The 22494-nt window shown below is 41.5% G+C and overlaps 2 protein-coding genes and 1 long non-coding RNA gene across 3 annotated transcripts; 2 read left to right on the forward strand and 1 right to left on the reverse strand.

The window, feature by feature from the left end:
- Positions 1-365: 365 nt before the first annotated feature.
- Positions 366-926, forward strand: LOC108952605 (uncharacterized). Its single transcript, XR_001977655.2, has 2 exons — positions 366-547; positions 632-926. It is a non-coding gene; the product is annotated as an uncharacterized LOC108952605 (long non-coding RNA).
- A 2917-nt stretch (positions 927-3843) lies between these two features.
- LOC103980820 (QWRF motif-containing protein 2-like) lies at positions 3844-9961 on the forward strand. The gene is made up of 8 exons (XM_009397334.3): positions 3844-5467; positions 6298-6417; positions 7480-7596; positions 7685-7774; positions 8450-8557; positions 8642-8798; positions 8941-9009; positions 9380-9961. The coding sequence occupies exons 1-6, from the start codon at positions 4085-4087 to the stop codon at positions 8702-8704; spliced, it is 1881 nt and encodes a 626-aa protein (XP_009395609.2). The 5' UTR covers positions 3844-4084; the 3' UTR covers positions 8705-8798; positions 8941-9009; positions 9380-9961.
- Positions 9962-10938: 977 nt separating this feature from the next.
- LOC103980821 (formin-like protein 8) lies at positions 10939-16235 on the reverse strand. Its single transcript, XM_009397335.3, has 4 exons — positions 14989-16235; positions 14693-14892; positions 12525-12766; positions 10939-12116 (listed from the first exon to the last, which is right to left on the reverse strand). Exons 1-4 carry the CDS (start codon positions 16107-16109, stop codon positions 11316-11318), a joined length of 2364 nt encoding a protein of 787 aa, XP_009395610.2. The 5' UTR covers positions 16110-16235; the 3' UTR covers positions 10939-11315.
- Positions 16236-22494: the final 6259 nt, after the last annotated feature.

The following is a 22494-nucleotide window of genomic DNA, read 5'->3' on the forward strand; positions in this document are numbered from 1 at the left end:
GCTGTTCCCTGGAGCGGTCCCCCGGACGGGATCAAATAACTAGCCCCGTAGCTGCCACGTCCAGCACGCATTGCTGCCCCCACCACCACCGGGCGTGTGTCGGTGTCGCCTGCGGGGCGCGAGTTTCTCCTCCAGTGATCTCACGGGTACTGATTGCGGGTGAGAACTCGGGCGTATTGCAGCGGATCATGCTCTGCGTCAGCGGCCTTAATCGCGTCCGAATTGGCGTCCACGCGTACGATTCAACCATCGCCACCCACGCGTCGATGGAGGAAAAAATATCTCCTGACGAAGGTACTGTGAATGCTGACCGTCACCTGCCGGTCGAAGAAGGAATTAGCCGGTGAACAGAGAGCGTGGGCCTTTAAATCGGCGGCACTTCGATAGCATCAGCATCAACTGATTTCGAGCCTCTCTCTCTCTCTCTCTTTCCCTCTCTGCGATTCTCGACTACGCCGGCGAGGGATGGCTTGGTGGGATCGGGTGGCATCACCGATGAGGAGGGTCTGGGCCGGCGTCGCCACCCGCGTCGGCATTCGCAAATCCGGTGAGTCCGACCCCCAACCGCCGCGCGCCGCGATCTGACCGTGGCGGAGACTTGACTCCTCTTTCCCTCCGTGTTTTGCCGCAGGGCTACTGCGGCTGAGGCAGGAAGTGAGCACGTGCGAGTACGAGGACGTGCGCGTGCTGTGGGAACTGCTGACCGAATCACAATGCCGACGAGGGGGATGAGACGCCGGGGAGACGGGTCGCACGCTTTGGGGCGGGCCCGCATCGGCTTCTGCCGCAGCCTCTAGACTCGTCGCACTCGTGCCGGCATCGTGATTCGGTTTCTTTACTTGGGTGGCCTCTTTGTAAATACCACCGGCTTGTATAATATAAAACAGTAGTAGTATATAATAAATGGCCTCATAGTTAGTTACTCATGTGCATCATGATGCCGCTAGTAACTCATATTTTGGTTCATCTGAGTTAATCACATAATGTGCCACATTCCACGTAGAGTAGAAAGATGTCATGTTTTTAGTTTGCAAAACATCGATGTTGCTTTCATGGGTTTAATGCGATCATGTGATGATGTTTAAACAAACGCATCTTAAGAGTTAGAGCGCGTCTTTATCGTCAGGTACTACAACCGACGGCTTCGATTGCTTGAGCAACCCCGGTTGGGTTACGTGGGAATAGTGGCAATCGTGTCTTCTTCTGCGAGTGGCTCGCTTGTCTCCACCAAAAAGGGTAACATTCTTTTGAGGCCCTCGTTGTTGGACATGGCGGACCCTGTGCGCTCAACCGTCAATGTCACTATAAAGTCTTTTGGAGTGAATTTTCGAAAATACTTTTTATTTAGTTTTTTTGGGAAAATATTATCTTTTTTAGAAATTTTTTAACAGTATTTTTTTACTTAAGACCTAGAATATCCCTAATCATCTTTTTTTTTTTTCCTATGGACCAGTTTATAGGGTGAATCTAGCTATAATGTTTTTTACAATGAGTTATAGTTTTTCATAATACTATGAAAAAAACTGGAACATAGTATAAACAATATTTATATAGTACTTTTATTAATATATTATAGTATTTTATTGTTGTTAAAATTACTGTAAAATTAATATTTTGTAAAATATAATATTTTATGCTACATTATAGTATTTTTATAATATTATTAAAAGCACTATAATACAGTGTAAAAATATTGTAATAGGACTGATGCACCCTATCTACTGATCCATAAGAACAAAAAGGGAAAGAGAGGAGAAAAAAGATAAGTAGTTAGCTATCAGATCAGAGATCTTTTAAGTATTAGACCAAAATGAGATACTGTTAGGAAATTTTGTCAATGGGAGCACTTCTCAGGAAAATCCCAAAAATATATTTTTGTTTGAAAGTTTGTTAAAAAAAATTTCTTAAAAAATTGCTAATCTTATATATCTGAACTTTTTTTCATTCATGAATAATTAAGTGTTACTATGATAAAATGATTATATTTTATTTTATTTTATTTTAAAAAGGGTGAATTCTTACAAAAACATCTCTAACTCGGAGAATTTTCTTCAAAAACACCTCAACGTTGAAAAATTCTAGCAAAATTTTTTTTCCATAAATTGTCATTTTGCTCCTAGCCTCCGCTAAATCTACTATCACCTTCGCCTTGTATTACTCTTGCTAGCGACTCGTGCACGAGGAAGGGAGGGGCAGGGGGGTCGTCATCACCTCTACAGACTTAATTGACCATCGATGGACCTGCCCTTGTGTACACATTGACAATTATGAGTAAGGTAGCCTCATGTAAGGTAGAAGATGGGTGACAAGCTTGGGTTTAAGGTTACGAGCAGTGGCAACGGTAAGAACTATATGTGGTAGACTCTCACATGAAGGCTATGAACGACAATAGCACTAGTGCCCCCTTCTTCCTTGCATAGGGTCATGAGCAAGGTGTACAAGGGCAAGATTGGGATGGTCAACAAAGGTAGGAGTAAAATGATTTTTTCATGCAGCTAAGGGTATTATATGAGAAATTCTCGAAGTTAAAAGGTTTTTTCAAGAATTCATCCTTTTAAAATATATATTAAATAAGATGATTTCTTGAAAAGAGCTCATACTTTTAGAATTTTTTTATAGAGTGCCCCTCTTTTGAAAAATTCTTATAGAGCGTCATTCCTTATGTAAAAATATCATTTTACCCCTATCTTTGTCGTTGCCAACTCCATCCTGCATCGTTGCCCCCTCCTTTTGGATCTATTGCTCACACCACAACCCTTGCACGAGGGAGAAGTAAACGTGGAGGCAACGATAACCCTCGTATCCCCTTCTTTCTTACACAAGGATTACGGGTGATTAGACGAAGGGAATGAGAGGCGATGCAAAAAGAAGATGACATAAGTCGAAGGAAGTGGTAACGACCTTCATGCCCCCTCCTTCACACGAGGGTCGTGAGCAAGCACAACGTGAGACTGTGCAGAATGGAGATGACGACGGATGAAGGGTAAAATAATTATTTATGAAAAAATTATATATATATATTTAAAATAAAGATGCTCTATGAAAAAATATAAAAAACAAGAGTTTTTTGTTACCCTATTCTATAATAATAAAACAGTCGATACCATTATTGTAATCTCCAATACATGATTGTGGACAAGGCAGAGCCGGGGGGTGGGGGGGTGTTTCTGCCATACTTCGATTGTATACCGATGCCAACTTCGTCCCTACGCAAGTTTTACACCATCTACCCATAAACAAAGTAGCATAAAGAAGAGATACGAAATATGACATGAAAGCTTTCCATTTCTTAGGGTAGCTTCATATAATGTTTTCGTTATCTCTGCTATTATAATGCTCGAGTCTATATGACAGTGGAACGAAAGTAAGGTTATTTCTTCTCTTTTCATCAACACACTGGTGAGAGGAGAGGTACGCATGTTACTGTCAGGTGTGTGGCCTCCTATTAAATGGAGCAGTTTGATGGACGAGTGTTGTTTCCTCATGCGTCTCTGCCTGCAGACAATTGGAAATGAGTCGTATGGCCAACAACATGCTCTCTTCCAGATCTCAACTCACATTGCTGCTACTTTAATCTCCAGTTGACAGATGAAGGACTAATAAACTAAGCTTTGCCTTCCTAAGTTAGATTTAGCATGTAAAATGAAGTCAACAAATCTGCCTTCTCCTCATTCCAGCCACCCAATTCCTCTGCCCCATTTATTACAGTTCATGTGTGATCACTGTTGCCTCTTTGTCTCATGTACGATCTCCATAAGATTACTGCTTTCAATCTGATGCCAATGTCTAAACCAACCCCATGCACAGCACAGTGACACTCCCATCCTATCTTAGCGTTACAGCAAAATATATTGCATTCATGACTGCTAACAATGGCTTAGAAGGGAAACTAAACCTCTGTCGACTCTTTCAGATGCACGGCTTCTCGCACTCGCTCCTTTGCTTCGCCACTTTTCTAGTTCTCCTTATTCCAAGGAGTAGCACCGAAGGTGGAGTCTGGTGCTCCGCCCGTGTGACCGCCTTCCTGTAATTGGAGAGGAAAGCCGGAGATCGACCGAGGGCGGCGAGCTCTACGATTAGATCGATGGTGGCCGCGGTCCCGGCAGCCGCCACCACTTCCCCCGCCGCGTCCCGGAACCCTCCCCGCAGTCACAAGAACACTTCGCCCCTTCCGCGTCGCGATGATCTCCAGAACCCTCGTCGCTCGCCGCTGATCCCCTCCGAGAAGAGCAATGCCGCGGCCGGCGCAAGGCAGCCTCGCACCAAGGAGATCGGTTCTCGCTACCTCTCATCTTGTGGTTCCTCCTCGTCCTCTTCCTCCACCTCCTATTCTACCGCCACTACGTTCTCTTCTTCGAGCGGTTCGCCTAGCTCGCGGCGCTTCCCGTCGCCGATGGCGGCCCCCCGGTCCTCGACGCCGCCGGTATTGCCCCAGTCCGCCGCCCAGAAGCGGTCCCACTCCGTCGATCGGGCTCGGCCTTCCACGCCTCGCGCCGATCCCCGCCCGGCCCCTGCGGAGCCCTCCCCCGCCGCGCGCGCTCTCTGCTTGACGACCCGGAGCCTCTCCGTCTCATTCCAGTGCGAGTCCTTCTTCTACCAGACCAGCCGCGCTAAGGCCGCCTCCCGCAGCCCCGCCAGGAAGTCCACTCCCGAGCGGCGGCGAGCTAGTGCCTCTTTTGCCTCTCCATTGAAGGTTGGTGATCATTTGGATAACTCTAAGCCCTTTGAAAACCACCACCGATGGCCCTCTTCCACAGCCCAGCCGTCAAATCCGTTGATGAGGATCTCGAATTGCTCTGCTGAGAAGAAAGAACCGATTTTGGCCACCGTCAGGTTCCATCAGTCGATGATGTTTGATGATAGTGCGAGAAGGGCTTCGTTCGATGGGTGTGACCTATCAGCTTCATCCGATACTGATAGTGTGTCCTCTGGGAGCAATTCGGGGGCGCCAGAATTCAGTATGCGCCCGCGCGCAAAGGTGACTTCCAGAGGGATCAGTGTCCCAGCAAGGTTTTGGCAGGAGACGAATAGCCGGCTGCATCGTTATCCCGAAACTTGCTCCCCACTATCTTCGCCGGATTCAAGGTCTGTGGTACAGTCGAAGCTGGGTGTGATAAAGAAGTTGTCAATGGACAGCCCCTTGTCTTCTCCAAGGTCAGTTTCCTCACCGCTCCGTGGACCCGTGAGACCTTCTTCTCCAAACAAGCTTTCCGCTTCACCATCAAGGGGTATGGCAAGCCCTTTGCGGACAAGGAGTAATGTATCAATGAGCAGTTCACTGGTTTGTCAACCAGGCAATGCACCTTCAATTATAAGCTTTGCTGCTGAAGTGCGGAGAGCAAGGAAGGGGGAGAATCGGATTGAGGAGGCTCACATGTTGAGGCTGCTTGATAACCGGCATTTACAATGGCGATGTGTTAATGCCAGGTTTGATGCTGCACTGTTATTGCGGAAACTAACTGTAGAGGTACTATTGATGTTAATATCTTTTCCAAATTAGTGTTTCCTATATATTAGCTAATTTGTGATGGATTTCCTATTTATGTATTTTGTCCAGCATAATATGATCATAAATGTCATATACCTGTTAATTGTGTTTTCTGTCAAGTTGCTTGCTTTAGCTTAGATATCAACTTCTCTTGTTTCCTTTGGCACACTAATTTTGTTGTCATTTCAGTTTGGATTTCCATTTTCATAGAGAAAAGATCTAGCTTTCTTTATACATTTGAACTAAAAACACCAAATTTAGTAGTTTTTTCCTTTTTCTCATGTGCCACTTATATGGTGATCGGAGTAAAGCTTAGTATATGTGATCAGTAATGTTTTTCATGCACTTCATTGTAATATTACAGAACTGATAAATTTGGTAAAACTTTGGAACATAATCATGCGATTGTCAATAAGCCATACATAGTTTTCCTACAACCCTCCTATTATGCAAGTGTTACCATTGCTTCATGGATCAAAAAGTTGAACAATTAAGAAGCAATGTTTATTAAAAGCTAGGGTAATAGATGTAGTTGAGATGGCTGGTTAGCGTTATAAGAAACAACAAGTCGTATCATGCAAATCAGATGTTGATTTAATTGTGGCTTTTCTTGCTAATCTTCGCCTAAAATTTTAAGTTGTCCTTCTGGTCACATCATCTTTAATTTTGTGTTTCTTGCTTGCTTATTTTGTCCGAAATGTTATAGTTATGCTTTCAGTCCCTCTTACTTTGATCAGCCAATGCTTCTTTTTTTTTTCATTTATACCAGTGAAGTTATATTAGCTAATGCTTTCCTTTGATCCTTACAGAAAAATCTGACTGATGCATGGGTAACTACCAAAGAGTTGCGTGACTCCATTACTAATAAAAGGATCAAGCTACAAACTCTGAAACAAGATTTAAAGCTAATTTCCATTCTTAAGGAGCAAGTAAGCCTTTGTTTCTCAGTTTTCACTTTGTTTTAAGATGCCTGTGAAAGTCCTTTTTGTATGTTTTAGTTTCACTCTGAATCATTCTTTTGGTCATTCTGATTAATCAGGGTATGACCTATCAAACTTTTATAAGTTTTATAGTCAATTGTCAGATCAATAGCCAACTTCCTGTAAAATATGCCATTCAGAAGTTTCAGGCATTCTCTAATTATGCAATATCATGGTGCTAAAATGCCAAAGTGAGACCCTCCAGGTTTTCTCTCTTGAAAAGTGTGAATCATGGAAAGGAAGTAGATAATAAGATAAGAATATATAAAGTGGACGACAATCATCTCTTAGGCACAACTAACTAGCCATGGAGCCCAAAGGTGTATCATGTCCCTCTTTGTTCGATGTTAAAAGACCACAAGTGAAGAGTATCTGAGAATACTTAAGTAATTTATGGTGAAATATAATGGACAAAATTGGCTAGAGCTAGTTATTCATCGTTGAATTGTTTCTTCTGATAGTGTATGTCTATAGAGTATTGAACTTGAGACAAAAAATTATCAGTTTTAAAAATTTGTCAATCTTGCCGCAGAAATTTAATTCAATATAGAGTTGCTTGAACTGGTCCTGGAGCCCTTGAATTTACAATAAATAATCCTATATCAGGTTTCCCCAGGATCGGTCAGTTTGGCAACTGTGAATTACTTAGCTTCTTCGATAATCACCATGGTAGGTTTTTCTTTTGCAACCTGGATGACTAGGGTTTGAATCATAAAATGCCTCTCTGCTTGCAGACATTAACCCTCCCTAGACCCTACATGGTTTGAAAATCATGCACTAGTTTTTCTTTTCAATAAAAAGATCAAGCCAATAACTTTGACCAAACTACATTATGGATGCAACCAAGTAGTGGAAATTGCACAATGTGAAACTACAAGCAATTATCATTAGAATTAAAAACTCAACCAAACCTCAGTAAAGTTGCAAAAAACAAATCTCGAGCTCTTGTATTGGATCAGTTTATAAAACCTTATCTGTATATTTGCACAATTTACAACTTGGTTAATGCAGATGGCCTATCTAGAGGAGTGGTCTCTTATGGAGAAAGATCACTTAAGCTCATTATCAGAAGCTATTAAAGCATTAAAGGCTAGCACACTTCGTCTTCCCATAGTTGGTGGAGCCAAGGTTTGTATTTCCTGGCTTTTCATATCAACAAATGAACTCTGACATCAATCCAGCTTTTGGGAAATACTATAGTTGTCTCATTTCACAGGCTGACCTTCTGGAAGTTAAAGATGCAATTAGTTCAGCACTTGATATAATGCAGGCAATGGGATCCTCAATTTGCTCTCTATTGTCCAAGGTAAACTGCCTCTACAACATTCATCTAGTCACATTTCATCAGGTCGAAAGTAATTTTGTTTTTATCTTCCATCATCACTTTTGATGCTTTTGGAGCACAAGTCCAGTGTGTGTTCTAAATTGTTTGTTAGCTACCAATAATTTGCTTTTTCAGTATCTGCTTTGCCATTGCCATCTTCATTTAACTTGAACGTGGTTATATTTTGACTAGAATCACAGAAGGTTTCTCAAAAATAGGTAATGTTTCTAAGATAACCTTTTCAATCCAGCAGTTGCACCAAATCATATATGAACTGCGAAGCATGAGAACTTTCAATTACTTATCTAAAATTCGCTCATAAATAAAACCAGATTTACTGCTAGCAATGGTGAAAGGATACGAATATGTATCAATGGGAGAGAGAGGCACAAGAAGCTTTAAGACATGCAAGCATGCAACTTAATGACAAATGAAGCATCACATGGTGCTATCTCAGTGACTGACTTGTGTCCTTATAATTCACTGGCATGTCACAGTGGAAGCCTTTCATTTGCCACCTTCAGTTCATTATTCATTCTACTGTATTTTGCCTAGAAAGCCCCCTCTGATATCAAATGCATAGTTTCAATTATCGACCACTGGCTTATCTGATCACAGGAATTAGCTTAACTACATTGGCATTTCGCATTTGTACAGGTTGAAGGAATGAGTAACCTGATATCAGAAATCACTAAAGTGGCTGCACAAGAGCGAGCACTAGTTGACCGATCCAGAGGTCTCTTGTCCACCGTAGCAGCTTTGAGTGTAAGTCTAACTTCAGGCCCTGCTTAATTTTTTTCACTATTCCAGGTTTCACATGGTTATTATTAACACAAATTCATGAACCAGATAAAGCAATGTAGCCAGCAAGGACAGTTAATACAACTGAAGAGAAGAGCCAGCCTGATATAGATACAGAGCAGATGCTCTTACCAACCTTGTGATCACTAACATCACATCATACTCTACTTCTGACCAGAGAGTTTGGAGGGAAATAAAGCATGAGGTATGCCTACCTATCTTGCCTGGGGTGACTGATTTGTGTATTTTTCCTTCTTCCTCCTTTTTTTTCTTCTTCTTCTTCTTCTCTCTTTGCCCTTTTTTCCGGTGCATTTGTATCACCACAAGGATGGCCTTTTCTGATGCAGGGATTACATTGCCTGCCGACAGAGTGGTTTTCTTCTGCTGCTGCTGCTAATAAAAGAAAAGCTCATTGTGTACGTATGTGATGCCTTTGTTTCCTTTTGTTGGGAAGAATAGGAAGCTTCTTCACTCTGCATCTCATTTACATTTAGCCGTGCATGCTTCAAACTGCTCATGAGTACATCACATAGTCGATCACAGAAGCTCAATGCAGCCGACCCAAATGGTTTCAAATGAAAATATGTTGCTGTAATAGTGATGATGAATATGTTGCTGTAATAGTAATGATGAATATATTCAAATGAAAAAGAATATAGGATGGTTTGGTAAACCGTAGAGGAGGAAATTATAGAGCACATGTCAAGAAGTGACGAGTGAGTGGACAAAAGATAAAATCTTTGTTTTTCTTTCAACAATACACTAACGATTACTATGTCTCAACAGAGGATTTGTATGAGTGGATCATTTCTTATACAACAATCTATAAGCAATCACTCGACAACGACCGAGCTTGCGAGACCCAATCCTCACAGACACAGGTTGAGGAGCCTCTCGGCTCGACGGCGCAGTGGTTGCCTCACCGGCTCTCACCGCTAGTTGTCACTGATCCCTCCGTGTTTATCGGCGGCGTGGCTGGACGACGCCGCTTCTCCTCCCTCCCGCCGCCGGGGGACCGACGACACAGGTCCGGATCACAGGCCGCCGCATCGTCTTCGTCGAGTGGAGCACGCCGCCGCTCGGGCACGGAGAATGAAGAGAACCCTGTCAAATAGGAGGGTAGTGCCGCCGTAGAAGACACTTTTGAGTGTGGCCTGATAGAGGTGCCAATTGCGGTCCGCAGCAGGCCCACGGCGACGTTCACTGGGTTGATGCTTCACCCGTACCATTCGTACAGGTGCAAAGATTGGAATAAATCTGCAACCAGAGACTCGTCAGAATGGAGGAAGGGATCGGGAAACGAGAGCATTTGGAATCAAATCGTGACTTGTAGGCACGAACCTGGGCGTTGGGAGGGGTAGACGGCGGAGACGAAGGGCACGAGGGCAGCGCGTCCGAGAACTTGGCAACGAAGATGTGGGCCTCCGAGAACTTGGCAACGAAGATGTGGGCCTCGGCCTTGGTGGATTCGACCATTGAAGGCATCGTTGCAGCCTCTGCGGACGATTCTGCACGTTGTTGCGACTCATCTCCTCCGACGATCTCTCGGCCACCGCTGCTCCGATCCTCCTCCTCAGAGGTTAGCAATTTATCCTCTCTCTACAATTTGGTTCAGTTTTCCTCTCCTTATTGAAGTCATGGAAGAAATTTAGTTTTTCTTTTTCTCTTTTTTGTTTCGGAGACTTGAGCGACAAGAAATCAATGGAAGGTGAGTCCCGAGAGGAGCAAAGGAAAGGGTGAAGAGGCGGTGCGATCACCATAGAGTTAAGCTAAGGGTCGCCGGGGAGGTTGGGTGATTGTCTGCGTGGGCGTGTGCGGTCACACTCGACCACAGAGTTAAGCTAAGGATCGCGGATAGAGAGAGCGAGTTATTTGGAGGTGTGGTCTTGAGGCTCTTCTTGATCTAAATCTATCAACCGATCGTTCATGAACAGTTCCTAGGGGAAGCACACCCACCATTTTGTATTTAAACGGGAAGCTTCATCATTTAGAGTTGAGATTGACCAATTCCAGATGATGGATATCATGAAAGATCAGTTTCTGTGAAAGATTGCTTAACCCACATTTTTTGAACTATTCATAATGGATTGAAGGCAGGATATGGATCACCAAACTAAATCCTGATTATATACTTGTGGAGTAAATTGCTGGACAATTCCCTGTCAGGGAATTGGCTTGTTGAGGATCAATTCAACCTGATGAACTTAGACACTCCTTCCCTCACCATTAGACAAAGGATCAATATCTCTTTCAAATAAAGTTCTTAGAAAGACTATTCACACTGTTCTCTCTGCTATATTTCTCATGAAGATATGATATGCAGAAGAATAAACTGATTCTAGCTCTTGAATTCAAAATGCTCAGCAATTTTAGCCTCGATGTTCTCTTTCAATCTAATTTTAACATATCCACAAGGAAAAAGATACATGTAAAAGGAACAAAGTACAAACTTCTACAACCATCAACTTAATCGCATCAGAGTAGATCAAACTCGATTCTGTACTCTGATGAGAGTCCTTTCCCTAGCTTTGATCTGTGTGAAATTCTGTACAATGATGCCGTCCTTTAAGGTTCTTTTTTTCTTTTTTACAGACATGAGCCTGCAAATTGGAAATTTCCTTCTCTTCACCCTCCTTGCTCATCTTTTCCGATGGACAAATTACCATTTTCCTTGTCACCTGATTGTCTTCATATAGAATGACTGAGAAGTGATCTTCTTGCATTAGTACTGTGATGATGAACTATCATCATCATCATCTGACTGCACAACTCGTCGCTGTTCATACCTTTGGAGAACTGGTAGAGATGCATTGACAGATATGCGAAAGGATCTAGCTGAACCCATCGATGTCCTCTCCTGCAATCTGCCCACTTCCTTGCATACATTATCTAGTACAGATAGGAAGTCCCTCACCACCATGAAGATCCTAAGAGGGTGAGCTTCCTCCTTTGCTGCATCTCCATGGAAGTACTCTGTAGTTTCCTTTACTATATTCATCACCCTCTTCTCCTCAGCCTTGACATGATCAATCTTCGTTTCAGCCTCTTCAAGAAACACCTTCATCGTGTCAAAAAATTTCATCCCTTGCGTGCATGACTTCTCTAGCTGTAAAACTGATTTTATCTTCTGAAGCCCAATGTCTAGCCTCAAGACATAACTGCTAAGAACATCTGAGTCCATTCCTGCTGCCTTTCTGATGTTCCCAAGCTCATTACTCAGCCCAGCCACCACTTTTAAACCTTGTTTCTTAAATTGTTCTTCCCTGCTACTGTTAGTAGGATTGTGTACTGTCAATGGTTCAGTACCTGTTCCTTCTGAACGGATAATCTCTTGCACGACGAAGTGGAGTAGGGTTGTTTTTCCATCAGTTCCCTTTACATCTGTCAGTTTTAGAAGAGTGTCGAGCTTGAAGGCTTTCGCTTGACCTAGGTTGGTGCCCACATTCATCCTGTTTCCAGTCCTCAGAACAGCTTCCAGGAGCTTAAGGAATAGTCTACTGCTTGTTAAATCTTCACATGCTGCCTGTAGAACATTTGAAGGAGGCAATGACCATTAGGTATGCTTATGAAAGTAGAATAATATTTTTTTTCAATTTACCAAATTATGTTCAGTAAATCTAATGTCAGGTATGGTTGTTCAAATGTGCCGAATTATTGAAAATAGAGTTTAGAAGAAACAAGAAACATCATAATTTGGAATCAGGCATTCGCCATTCTTTGATGGTCAATGTTATAAGTCAAAGGACAAGTATGGAATTAGTGATGCATGTTTGACTATTAAAAAATAGGAAAAATTATAATTATTTAGCACAGAAAGAGTTTTTCAAGATAATATATTATAATAGAATATTTTCAAGGTTTGTTTCATGGAGCACTAATTTGAAGACATTTGCTTGTATTTCAAGATGAAGCATCAATACAATAAATTTACCTCTAGAGTTCCAAAAGATTTGATCAGATATTTGACTTCTGTCTCAAAATTAGCTCTGTAAAGCATTGCATCAACTCTTTTAAAGGCAAATGGTACGTCTAGCACTGCTTTCAGAAAGCGCTCAGCTGAACCTAGCTTTGATATGTCACCCATGTAATCATGTAGTCTTAGTTCTTCCTCCTTGGTGGGAGCCATCTTGATTAAAGTTTCCAAAAGCTCAGCTCCTAAGCATTCAGGATTACCTGTTGCAGACAACTTTGGTCATCCAACAATATTTAAGTCAACAATAATACATAGGATTTATCACATTGGTCCTCATCATCAACTATGTTTTTTCCCATCAAAGTTGGTGGATGCAGCATTTCTAAGTTATAAGGCTCCATGATTTTCAGAAAGATTTGATCATCTGTTTATCTGATGTCAAAACTTAAAGTGGCTTCTGTGATATTTCAACAAGCAAACCTATACAGGCAACAGCTGATGAAAACAAGGATACATGACCATTGATCTGATGACAACACTCGAAGTATCTTTTATGTGATATCTAAACAAGTTAACATATACATGACACAATTTATGGAACCTGGGGATGTGGTGTACTGTATGATGTTGATCACAGTTTCACATATATCTCCTTGTATTCTTAAGATGATGACATAATTCTTCTAGATCTTTGTAGGATTTTTATTCCATTTCTAAATTTTAAAACCACAACATAGTTCATCATCATCTGGACAGATACATGAAGCTGTTCTGCATAAGTTTATTTGTATTATCAAAGTAGTTAACTATTACTTAGTTATGGTGGTCTTCATTGTTTAAAGTTACGAGTTAATTCAAAGCGGCCTCAATTAACTGCTTTAATGTTTGTGGTGGACAATGGCCAATCACGTAGACAGTAGTACTTCGTCGGTTGGGCTCTCCTTAGATATGATTTCGTTCAAGTTTTTTAAAGCAGTAACTACTTAGATATGTTTAAACTTAGATCTGGTCTGATTGTCACTTAACAAAGCTACCGGTGCTTATGTCTAAATAAACATCAAAGATTAAATTGCACAGCATTCCCTCATTTTAGATGCTGTTGATTCCACAACCTTACCAAGAATGTTAACATTTATCGGGAACTAACTTCTAACCATATCATCTCAACTACTAAACATGAGAAGAAAGGTGGTCGATGCATTGGAACCACAGAAATGGTCACCAACTCGATAATTCTTGTTAAATTTCATCCACAGAGATGATCCTTGAATGAAATATTGTGATATTACCAACATTAGACTTGGAAAAGGATGAGATTGTTCTATACATGCTTGTGGACCTATTTGCAACATTGAGGTTGTCACCTTTCTTTTGTCGTAGGCTCTTACTAAGTTTAGAATAATTTCAGAGGGTTATCATGTAGTTGTTCAAGCTATATTACAATTGATGAATTAGGTCAAAGCTCTTCTAGCCTATATTTAGAGCACAACTTGAGCACTGATACTGAATTGATTGTTAAATACTTTGAGATTTTTTTCACACAACCTTTAATATTTTGAATTGCAGTCATAGTTGCCTGAACTGATGGGGGAAATCTTGCATGATGATCAGGATTCCACAAAAGGGTGATCGATCAGCTAATCATGTTCCCTTCAACATATCTGAACAGAAGAAACAGTAAGTCTTCGATCAAAAATCTCTCCTGGAATTAAATTTATGTTGAATTTCTTTTATAAACAAGCAAAGATTGTTTGGTCACTGCCCTAATACTCCATTCCTCTTTTCTTTTCTGTCTAATTTTCTCTCTTGAATATTTTACTTTGTCTTTCATTCTTCCTATTTTCTGATCTTTGCAGATTTCAATTAGTCCAATGCTAAGAAACCTTCAGCCACATGTGGTCAACTCAGTTCCTTCATTTAACCACAAGGTAAATGAACTTAGTTAACAGCCTATTAGCTTCACGGACAATAGTTAAATGAACTTAGTTAACAGAGTAAATCATATGAACTTTCCATTGTTTTGATCATAGAATAGAGGAACCTGCTATAAATTTGGTAGATTTCCTTGAGCAATAAGTTGATTTTGGTTGCATTACAGTAGGCCCAGATTCCATATGACTGAGGATTACGATGGAAGTCATAGAGTAATTATCATCTAAACTGGGTGCAGAATATAGAACCCTTACCATCTAATAAAGCGTCGTGGACCTCCTCTCTCGTCACATTCATTGCCCTCAAGAGTATTGCTATGTTTTGCGACTTCTTGGGATCCAGCACTCTCTTCTCCTCATCTAATGGCAGGACACGCTGTCGTCTGCTTGTTGCTTTGGGAAGAGAACTTGAGGTGATGTTGACAAATAGAGTCTCGATTATGTCCTCGTTCAACCTGCCAAGTGAAGACGAAGAGAATAATGCTCAGTCATGGTATTGAAAGACTTGAAACATACAGGGAGTGGGAAGAAATCTTTAGGTGAAATCTCACTGAAATGAGCTTGATTTCATCTGGTCCCAGACCATTGCTCGATTGGAATTCGCACTAACTTTGTCCCAGTGAAGAGGCTTCAACTTGGGCTTCGAGTCGCCCTCCAATTCCTCCACCATCTCGTGTACTTGATGCGAAGAACTGGCAGCAATGCCAACGCCGTGCTTCGTCGGAGGAAGTGGTATGTTGATCCGTGTTGCTTCAGGAGGAAGTGGATTTAGCAACCTACGCCTTGAAGATGCCGCAACTGGAGTCGCCGGAGCTTTAATTGGCTGTTCAATGTTTCCCATGGTTTCAGTAGATGGTGGTGGCTGCGGCGGCGATGGAGGTGGAGGTTGTTGGTCCATTGGGAGGATCATCTGTTTGACCGCAAAGCGGGGTGCAGTGTCTGCCGCAGCCACGGCCAACAACTGCTGCTCTCCGCTGTTAATACTTGGGGGGCTCCTACGGGAGGCCGGGCTACTCGGGCTCTCGCTGGTGGCGGACACCACCGACCGCTGCGGAGTGTAGAAGGTGTCCTCATCGGATAACGTCATTGGCGGAGGGATCATTCCCCTCAGCGAAGCCGTGGAACTCAGCGGCGGCAACGGCTGGAGCTCGGGGCTCGGGTGATGCATTTCCAGCACCCGCTCCGTCGCGATGTTTCCGTAAGAGGATCCGTTCTGCCGCCCGCCAGATACCGCCGACGTATCCATGATGCCAAGGTAGAGGAAATCCGGCGCCGCGGAAGCGGGCTTTCGGTCCACCCACCGGCCGCCGCTGCCGTCGGGGCCGACAAGCTTTCCGGCTTCGGGCGAGCTCCGAAACTTTAGCCGGTACAACAGGAACCCCAACAAGAACAGGACCACGAGGGCGGGGACGGAAGCGGAGAAGGCGATGACGAAGACCTTATTAGACGCGGAGGAGGAGGCCGCAACGGCGGGCGTTGAGGGGACACCGGGGAAGAAGCTGCTTGACTCGTCCGGAGGTGGGTCAACGAACTCCTGAGGCGGCGGTGGTGGGGTCCACTGGATGGGGTACAGCGGCTGGTGGAGGACCCTGCGGCCGCCGGTGCGGTCGTCCGAGGCGGAGGCGGAGGCGACGGCGGAGCAGAGGAGGAGGGCGAGGACCACCAGTAGCATCTTCGCGACGAGGACCCGTTTCGCTTCGGGGATTAAGAGCGACAACGGTGGAAGCTTCTAAAAATGGCCGCGGGGATTACTAGTATATATTTGTTATTATCCTAATATCGTTTTCCTTCCTGTGTCAAATAAGAGGGGCGAGCCGAGCTGTTCGTCCGCGCCGTCCGACCGTGGCTCGTCAATCCTTTCGTCTGGCAGCACGTGGCGCAAGCATGCGGTCTTCTGCTGTCAGCTTCACCCGACACGCCGATCCGCTGTATCATCGCCCACGCGAAACAAGCGAACAAAGAATCCCTGGTGCCCCGCGCACGTCCTGCCGTTTCCCATGTGCAGCGCTCAGTCACGGTTCTGACGTCAAGCATCCCGCGTGACGTACAGGTCCCGGTACACCGTCCATCCGTCAACGGACGGTCCCGATGAGCGGATCTTGTGTGCACCGTACACGCACGTGAGAACGCAAAGAAGACCCAACAACCCGTGCGCGGCACGCCCTAAAAGGTCCGGCCCGGTAGTTTTCTCTCTTCTTTTCCGAGCCTTTCATTGTGCCATAGGATTCGTGCACACAGAACGCTTCGGAGATGGATCGTTGCTTCGATGGCCGCTCATCCACACCGACGTGGCGTTCCTCGACTCACCTGATTACCCACTCCGCGCCTACGCTCATCAACTCGTGGGACCCACACCCCAGAATAGCAAACACTTGTTTGCCGATTACTATGTAACCAAACCAAATCAGGTTTGAGTCGATGCAAGGCTAATCCTTCCATGACGATGGATTTGGTAGTAGGGATGCAATGAACCCAAACTTCATTCCATCACTTGCATGCCGTAAAGATTAGTAATCTCGTTTTGATGTCTCGACCGCGACATCAACTTTCCCCACCATCAGCAATTTCCATCATCATCAATATCGCTTGGATTTAAAGCTACGCTAATGAGCTCAACTAAGAACGGAGATGGTGAATGACAACCTACTCCCTATTTGCGTCTTTAGCCGTGACTCAACTCGCGACGCCCGCCCTCTAAGTCGTACAATTCGTGCGAATAGTAAACATGTATGGATATGCATATTGTGGTTGCTCGAAATCTATAAATTACATGAACCCAAGCAACAGTTGGGACTTTCTCAACTTCGTTGTTGTGGTTGTCATGTCATAGGAATTGGTGATGCAGATCGAGACGATCATAACTGAGGATAGAGATTCTAATATCAATCACAGAAATGTCTTCTGTACGTGGCTTTTCCTTTAACATACACACACACATATAACCTATTAAGTCTGGATCATATATAAATATAATAGCACGTACTCCAATGGTTAGCCGAGTTGATGGTGACATTAGTTGGTTGCTTCATATATTGTTAAGGTGGGACGATAGACCATTGAGATTAGTATCTTATGGATAGTGGTCTATGAATTGATCCGTCTATTAATCCAAAGCCAAATCCTTTCACCAAATTTCTGAATGCTTCCAATGATATTTCCCATCATTAAGGGAAGTAAAACAATGCGAGACACTTTCGTTCCATCAATACATATACTCTTCAATTTTCTCAATTTATAATGTGTATCTAAACCATTTTCTCAATAAGAAAAGTTGAATTATCATAATCAGAGCATATCTAAAAAGGAACAAATTATTTAGAAAAAAAATTAAGAAACAATAATTGAGATAGCGTGGCGAGTCAACAGTCAACATGTTGGGTCAACGATCGTGTCACCCACCAATCAAGGTAAACTGTCATAATCATGTTGTTGTTGTTGATGATGATGATGATGATGATAAAAACTCATCAAGCAAGCTAAATAATACTCATTTGGCTAGGAAAACTAGTTTATGTAGTTAGATAAGGATAGTGCCGAAAAAGAAAACCCGGTTGGTGCAACACCTACCTCGATTAAAATTAATTACGTAGGTCTCACATCTCATCTCATGCCAATCTAGTAGTCATAGTATTGTGTATCCACTAATTATTACATTAAGTTGAGAGGTATTGAGAAGACCTACATGAGCTCGATAGAGATTATTGTGTTGAAGAGAACGAAAATTCTATGAATTATTTGAAGAAAACAAACGGAGGTAAGCCAAAGAAACTGTGTGCTCTCAATCTCTATGACTCATTTAGTTTATTGTGTTTGATGTAAGATAGCAACATGCATGCTGTTAAAGTATTCGAAATTGGGATAGATTATGACTCATAATTTACATAGGACATACTTGTTTTAAGAACATGGACGTCATGGAATACGTAGATCTTACCATCATATATGACGTACGAGTTATGCTTTGGGTTGACTGAGATAGGGTGGTCGATCGTCTCGCCATAAGCAAAATTAATTAGGCTCTAAAGAATATGGTTTTATGTTAAGCTTGTGATTAATCAAAGGATGTGATGGTACGGAGAAGCACAAATGGTAAGAAATGTGAATCACTAGACTAAGTGGAGGCCAAATGGAGGACAAGTGAAGACTTAGCATTTCATTTGAAATATGGTACGTTGATTAGGTTAATCAATTATTGCCTCATAAGTAAATACAAGATTCAAAGAATTTGATGTTGTCAATGGTTGTGTTTTTAATGTGGATTTCTATGTGTGTGTATATATATATGTGTGTGTCATTTGTATGTTAGAAACCAAAATAAAAGCAAACAAGTCTAAAAAATGTTTGGATTAATTTCACACAGAAAATGAAGTTATTTGTTGGATTTGGTATTAGTACGTATTATATATTGCTACATAAAAAGTTTAATCTATTAATGATTTAGAATGGATTAGAAACGGGAGATGGTATTAGTACTTTTATTTTGTTCATACCTCATAGTATTTAAAATGCTTATATATATATATATATATATATATATATATATATATATATATATATATTTGATAACCCCATTTTAATTAGGTTTTCTATTTGTTTAAGGCTTATTATGAGAGATTGAATGTGGTCGTGAGATTAAACTATTTTTTTAAAAAAATTATAACCCGTAACTTACTTAGATTTTATAGAATAGGGATGTGTTTTATATTGTTAGTAACATCAAATCCTTAGAATTTTCATTTTGACATATTGCTAGATGTGGCTCTGGATTAATATCTAAGGATAATTTGTCGTTTGATTTCTTAGCGACGTGATAAGGGTACTTCTACGTAGTGATTTTTTATATGACATGCTGGTTGAACCCTTATCATCTATTTATTCAAAATTTATAAAATCTATCTTTATAATTTACATTGCCTATATATTTAAATCGAGATAGGTTTCAATTATACAAAATTAACTAATATAGCGATCAAGGCATAAAGCAAAATAAAGTCTCGGATTCAAGAACGAGATTTCGTTGGGAGTTCAAGAGTTCATCGGAAGTCCGAACGTTTGTCGGAAGTTCTGTCAGAATTGACCGAGAAGTCTAGGAGCTTGCCAAAAAAGCTCATCGGGACTCATCAAAAAAATCATCGTGAAGTCTAAGAGCTTGCCGGGAGTTTGCTAGAATATTGCCGAGATATCGACAGAAGTTCACCGGAAGCTCGCTGGAAGAAACCTAGACTTATCGGACTTATTTAGCTTATTGTATGCATTAAAATTTATAGTTAGCATATAATTAGGTTGAAATTAAGTCAACTCAATTAAGGGTTAATTGGGTCCAAGTTGGAGCTATGTTGGGCTAAGTAAAAGGCCCATATAGTGACTCAACAGATAGAACCGTCATGACACAGTCTCCGAGATTGTGTCGGGCGATGGTACCGCCCAAACACAGTCTCCGAGAGACTACTAGGTAGTGGTACAACCATACTGAGTGGTGGTACCACTAAGTAGCAAGATGTCATGTGGTGGTACCACCCAGTGTCAGAAAGCACCGACGATGGTACCGTCAGCACAAGCGATGATACCGTTGGTACCCCGAAAATCGGGGATTAGATATTTTTAGGCTCCAAGTTTGAATCTAATTGAGGCCTTTAAACATCTTTCTCATTCTTGATTAACACACACAAGCGCAAAGAATTTAAAAGTGAGAAAACGTTGTAGTAATCACTTGAGAAATCCTATCCTCTAGTTCTAAGTTTATAATTCAATTTAGATAGGAGTATATGCTTGTAAAGATTATCTCCTAAACCTGTGAAAAGGAGAAGAGGGATATAAAAAGGTAGTTAATCTTTACCCGTTGAAAGAAGATCATTAGTGGATTACGGTGGCCTCGACAGAAGAGGAATCGGGAGTGGATGTAGGTCACGACGACCGAACCACTATAAACTCGGTTTGCATTTCTATTTGTATAATTTACCTTTACTACAAACTGCTTTTCTTACTTACTATTTTCACTACATTTATGAACATGCTTTCAAGTCAAACACATTTCCGAAATTGATTTTTATCGTACGAAGATTTTCAAACCGACGTAATTTTTTTGCTATACTAAGTCACCCCCCTCTTAGTGTCAACTCGATACTAACATATCCATGTATTCATTAAATTACTAATATATTTTTTATTTTGTATATCCTTAGGTGATCTTACGGGATTAGGAGAAAACTGATATATTACATATAGATTCATAAGAATATCACACCTTTCTGAATAAATCAATAAAATCTCTAATAAAATGGAGGAATTTATAAACAAAAATATTATAATTTATACAAGAGACATCCCCTCATCAAAACAAGCCTATAAAACGTTTGGAGGTAACGATAAGACCTTCTTAATACAAGTAAATAAATAGTGGGTGTTTAAATCGAATATATGTCGTACATGATACAGTGTTTCTTCCTCGAGCATTTCGCCATCAATTCACGAGGCCCATGATAGCGTATTCCAATCCTAATCCGAGAGAAGAGTGAATGTGATTCAAGAATTGACTACTCCTCTCTCCCTGATGCAATTAATATAAAGTTTACACCAGACATTAATAGTTACTTCACTTCAAGTGGCTTCCTAATCTGTCACATTAGTCTCATATCACAATCCAATTCATCAGAAAGTTCATTATCGAGAAGTCCAATTGATTGTGTTCTTGATGGTAGCAATAAACTAAAACCTCATCCGATGAGAAACACAAAACAAATCAATCAAGTCAAGGAAGGGGGTTGAAGTTGACAAAAGACTACAGTAATGGAGGCATGTTCGAAATCGGAGGTCACCCAAAAGACTTGAAGACTAGCCTGAAAATAATACTCCAATAATTCACGAATAAGACAGGGAAGCAGACCGATGGATGCCAACTTGGCTCGATTTGGATCTTATGCGAGTCTAGTCTTTTCCCTATCTGTCTGTCATCTACAATTGTGCTGCATGAGGTTGCGTTCCAATGAGATTCCTGATGCAGTCTTCCGAAGCATGGAGACGAGCATCAAACTTGGTCACCGGACTCTACTGCATGTCCGGATGCGTCTGTAAGGGGCATCAGTTTACGTTAGTACTGAGAAAGAAATCATATCCCTGCAGGCACTACTCATGCACAGGAAAGAATCGGGCATGAGCAGCGAGATCACAGTGTAGGAGAGACAACCAGATCAGATGAAACAAGCATTCAAGGAACAAGATGGTCAAGCGACGATCTCCTTCCAAAAGAGAGAGAAAGTTCTTAAGACCAATGTATATCTTATGTGTTATGAGATAAACATTTGTGTATGAGATAAACGTCAAGACGAACCTAAGAATAATTCCATATTACAAAGACAAAGAATCGGACCACTCATAGTATAAGAGCTTAATTGTTTGCGTTTAAACATTATTCAGTCCTCATGAGAGTCCTGATTCGATTTCATTCGAACGAACTCGAGTTTCTTAGATTCTCGATAATTCATTGTGATTAGTAAGGAAATATTTCATTCTTGAGGAAGGTGAAGGATCATGTGACTATGACAACATGAGGATGATTGCATACATATATATATATAGGACAGTTTAGTACGTAAAGAGAAATGCATGAATTAAAAGTCTATTAGCCTACGAGTGATGATGTATGTAATAAAGTCACACTGGTGCAGCTGCAACTGATGAAGTAGAAGAAGTACAAACCTTCTTCCTTTAGCATCCAACACAAGGAAAACAACAGATAGAGAGTAGCCAACTATTTAATTGTTGACGGAGTATTTATCTATACATCTTGATTTTAGTATTTACCTATATATAATTAGAACCCTGACCATGTTTGATCTTGTCGAAATCCAAGATATGACTCAAAACTCTAATCTTTGGAGTTAAATCACGTGCATATTGTTCTCTAGTCTGATTGCACTAAAGATTTATGATGATGAAACAAAAGTTCATATAATATGAAAACTATTTTAGACGTCATTTGGCATCAAACTCACTCACACGAGAGTGATTAGTTGTCACGAAAGAAGAAAGGATAACGAGAGTAAAGTGCCATTTCAGAT

The sequence above is a fragment of the Musa acuminata genome, chromosome BXJ2-4 (assembly GCF_036884655.1).
Source record: "Musa acuminata AAA Group cultivar baxijiao chromosome BXJ2-4, Cavendish_Baxijiao_AAA, whole genome shotgun sequence".
In the NCBI taxonomy this organism is placed as follows: domain Eukaryota; kingdom Viridiplantae; phylum Streptophyta; class Magnoliopsida; order Zingiberales; family Musaceae; genus Musa; species Musa acuminata.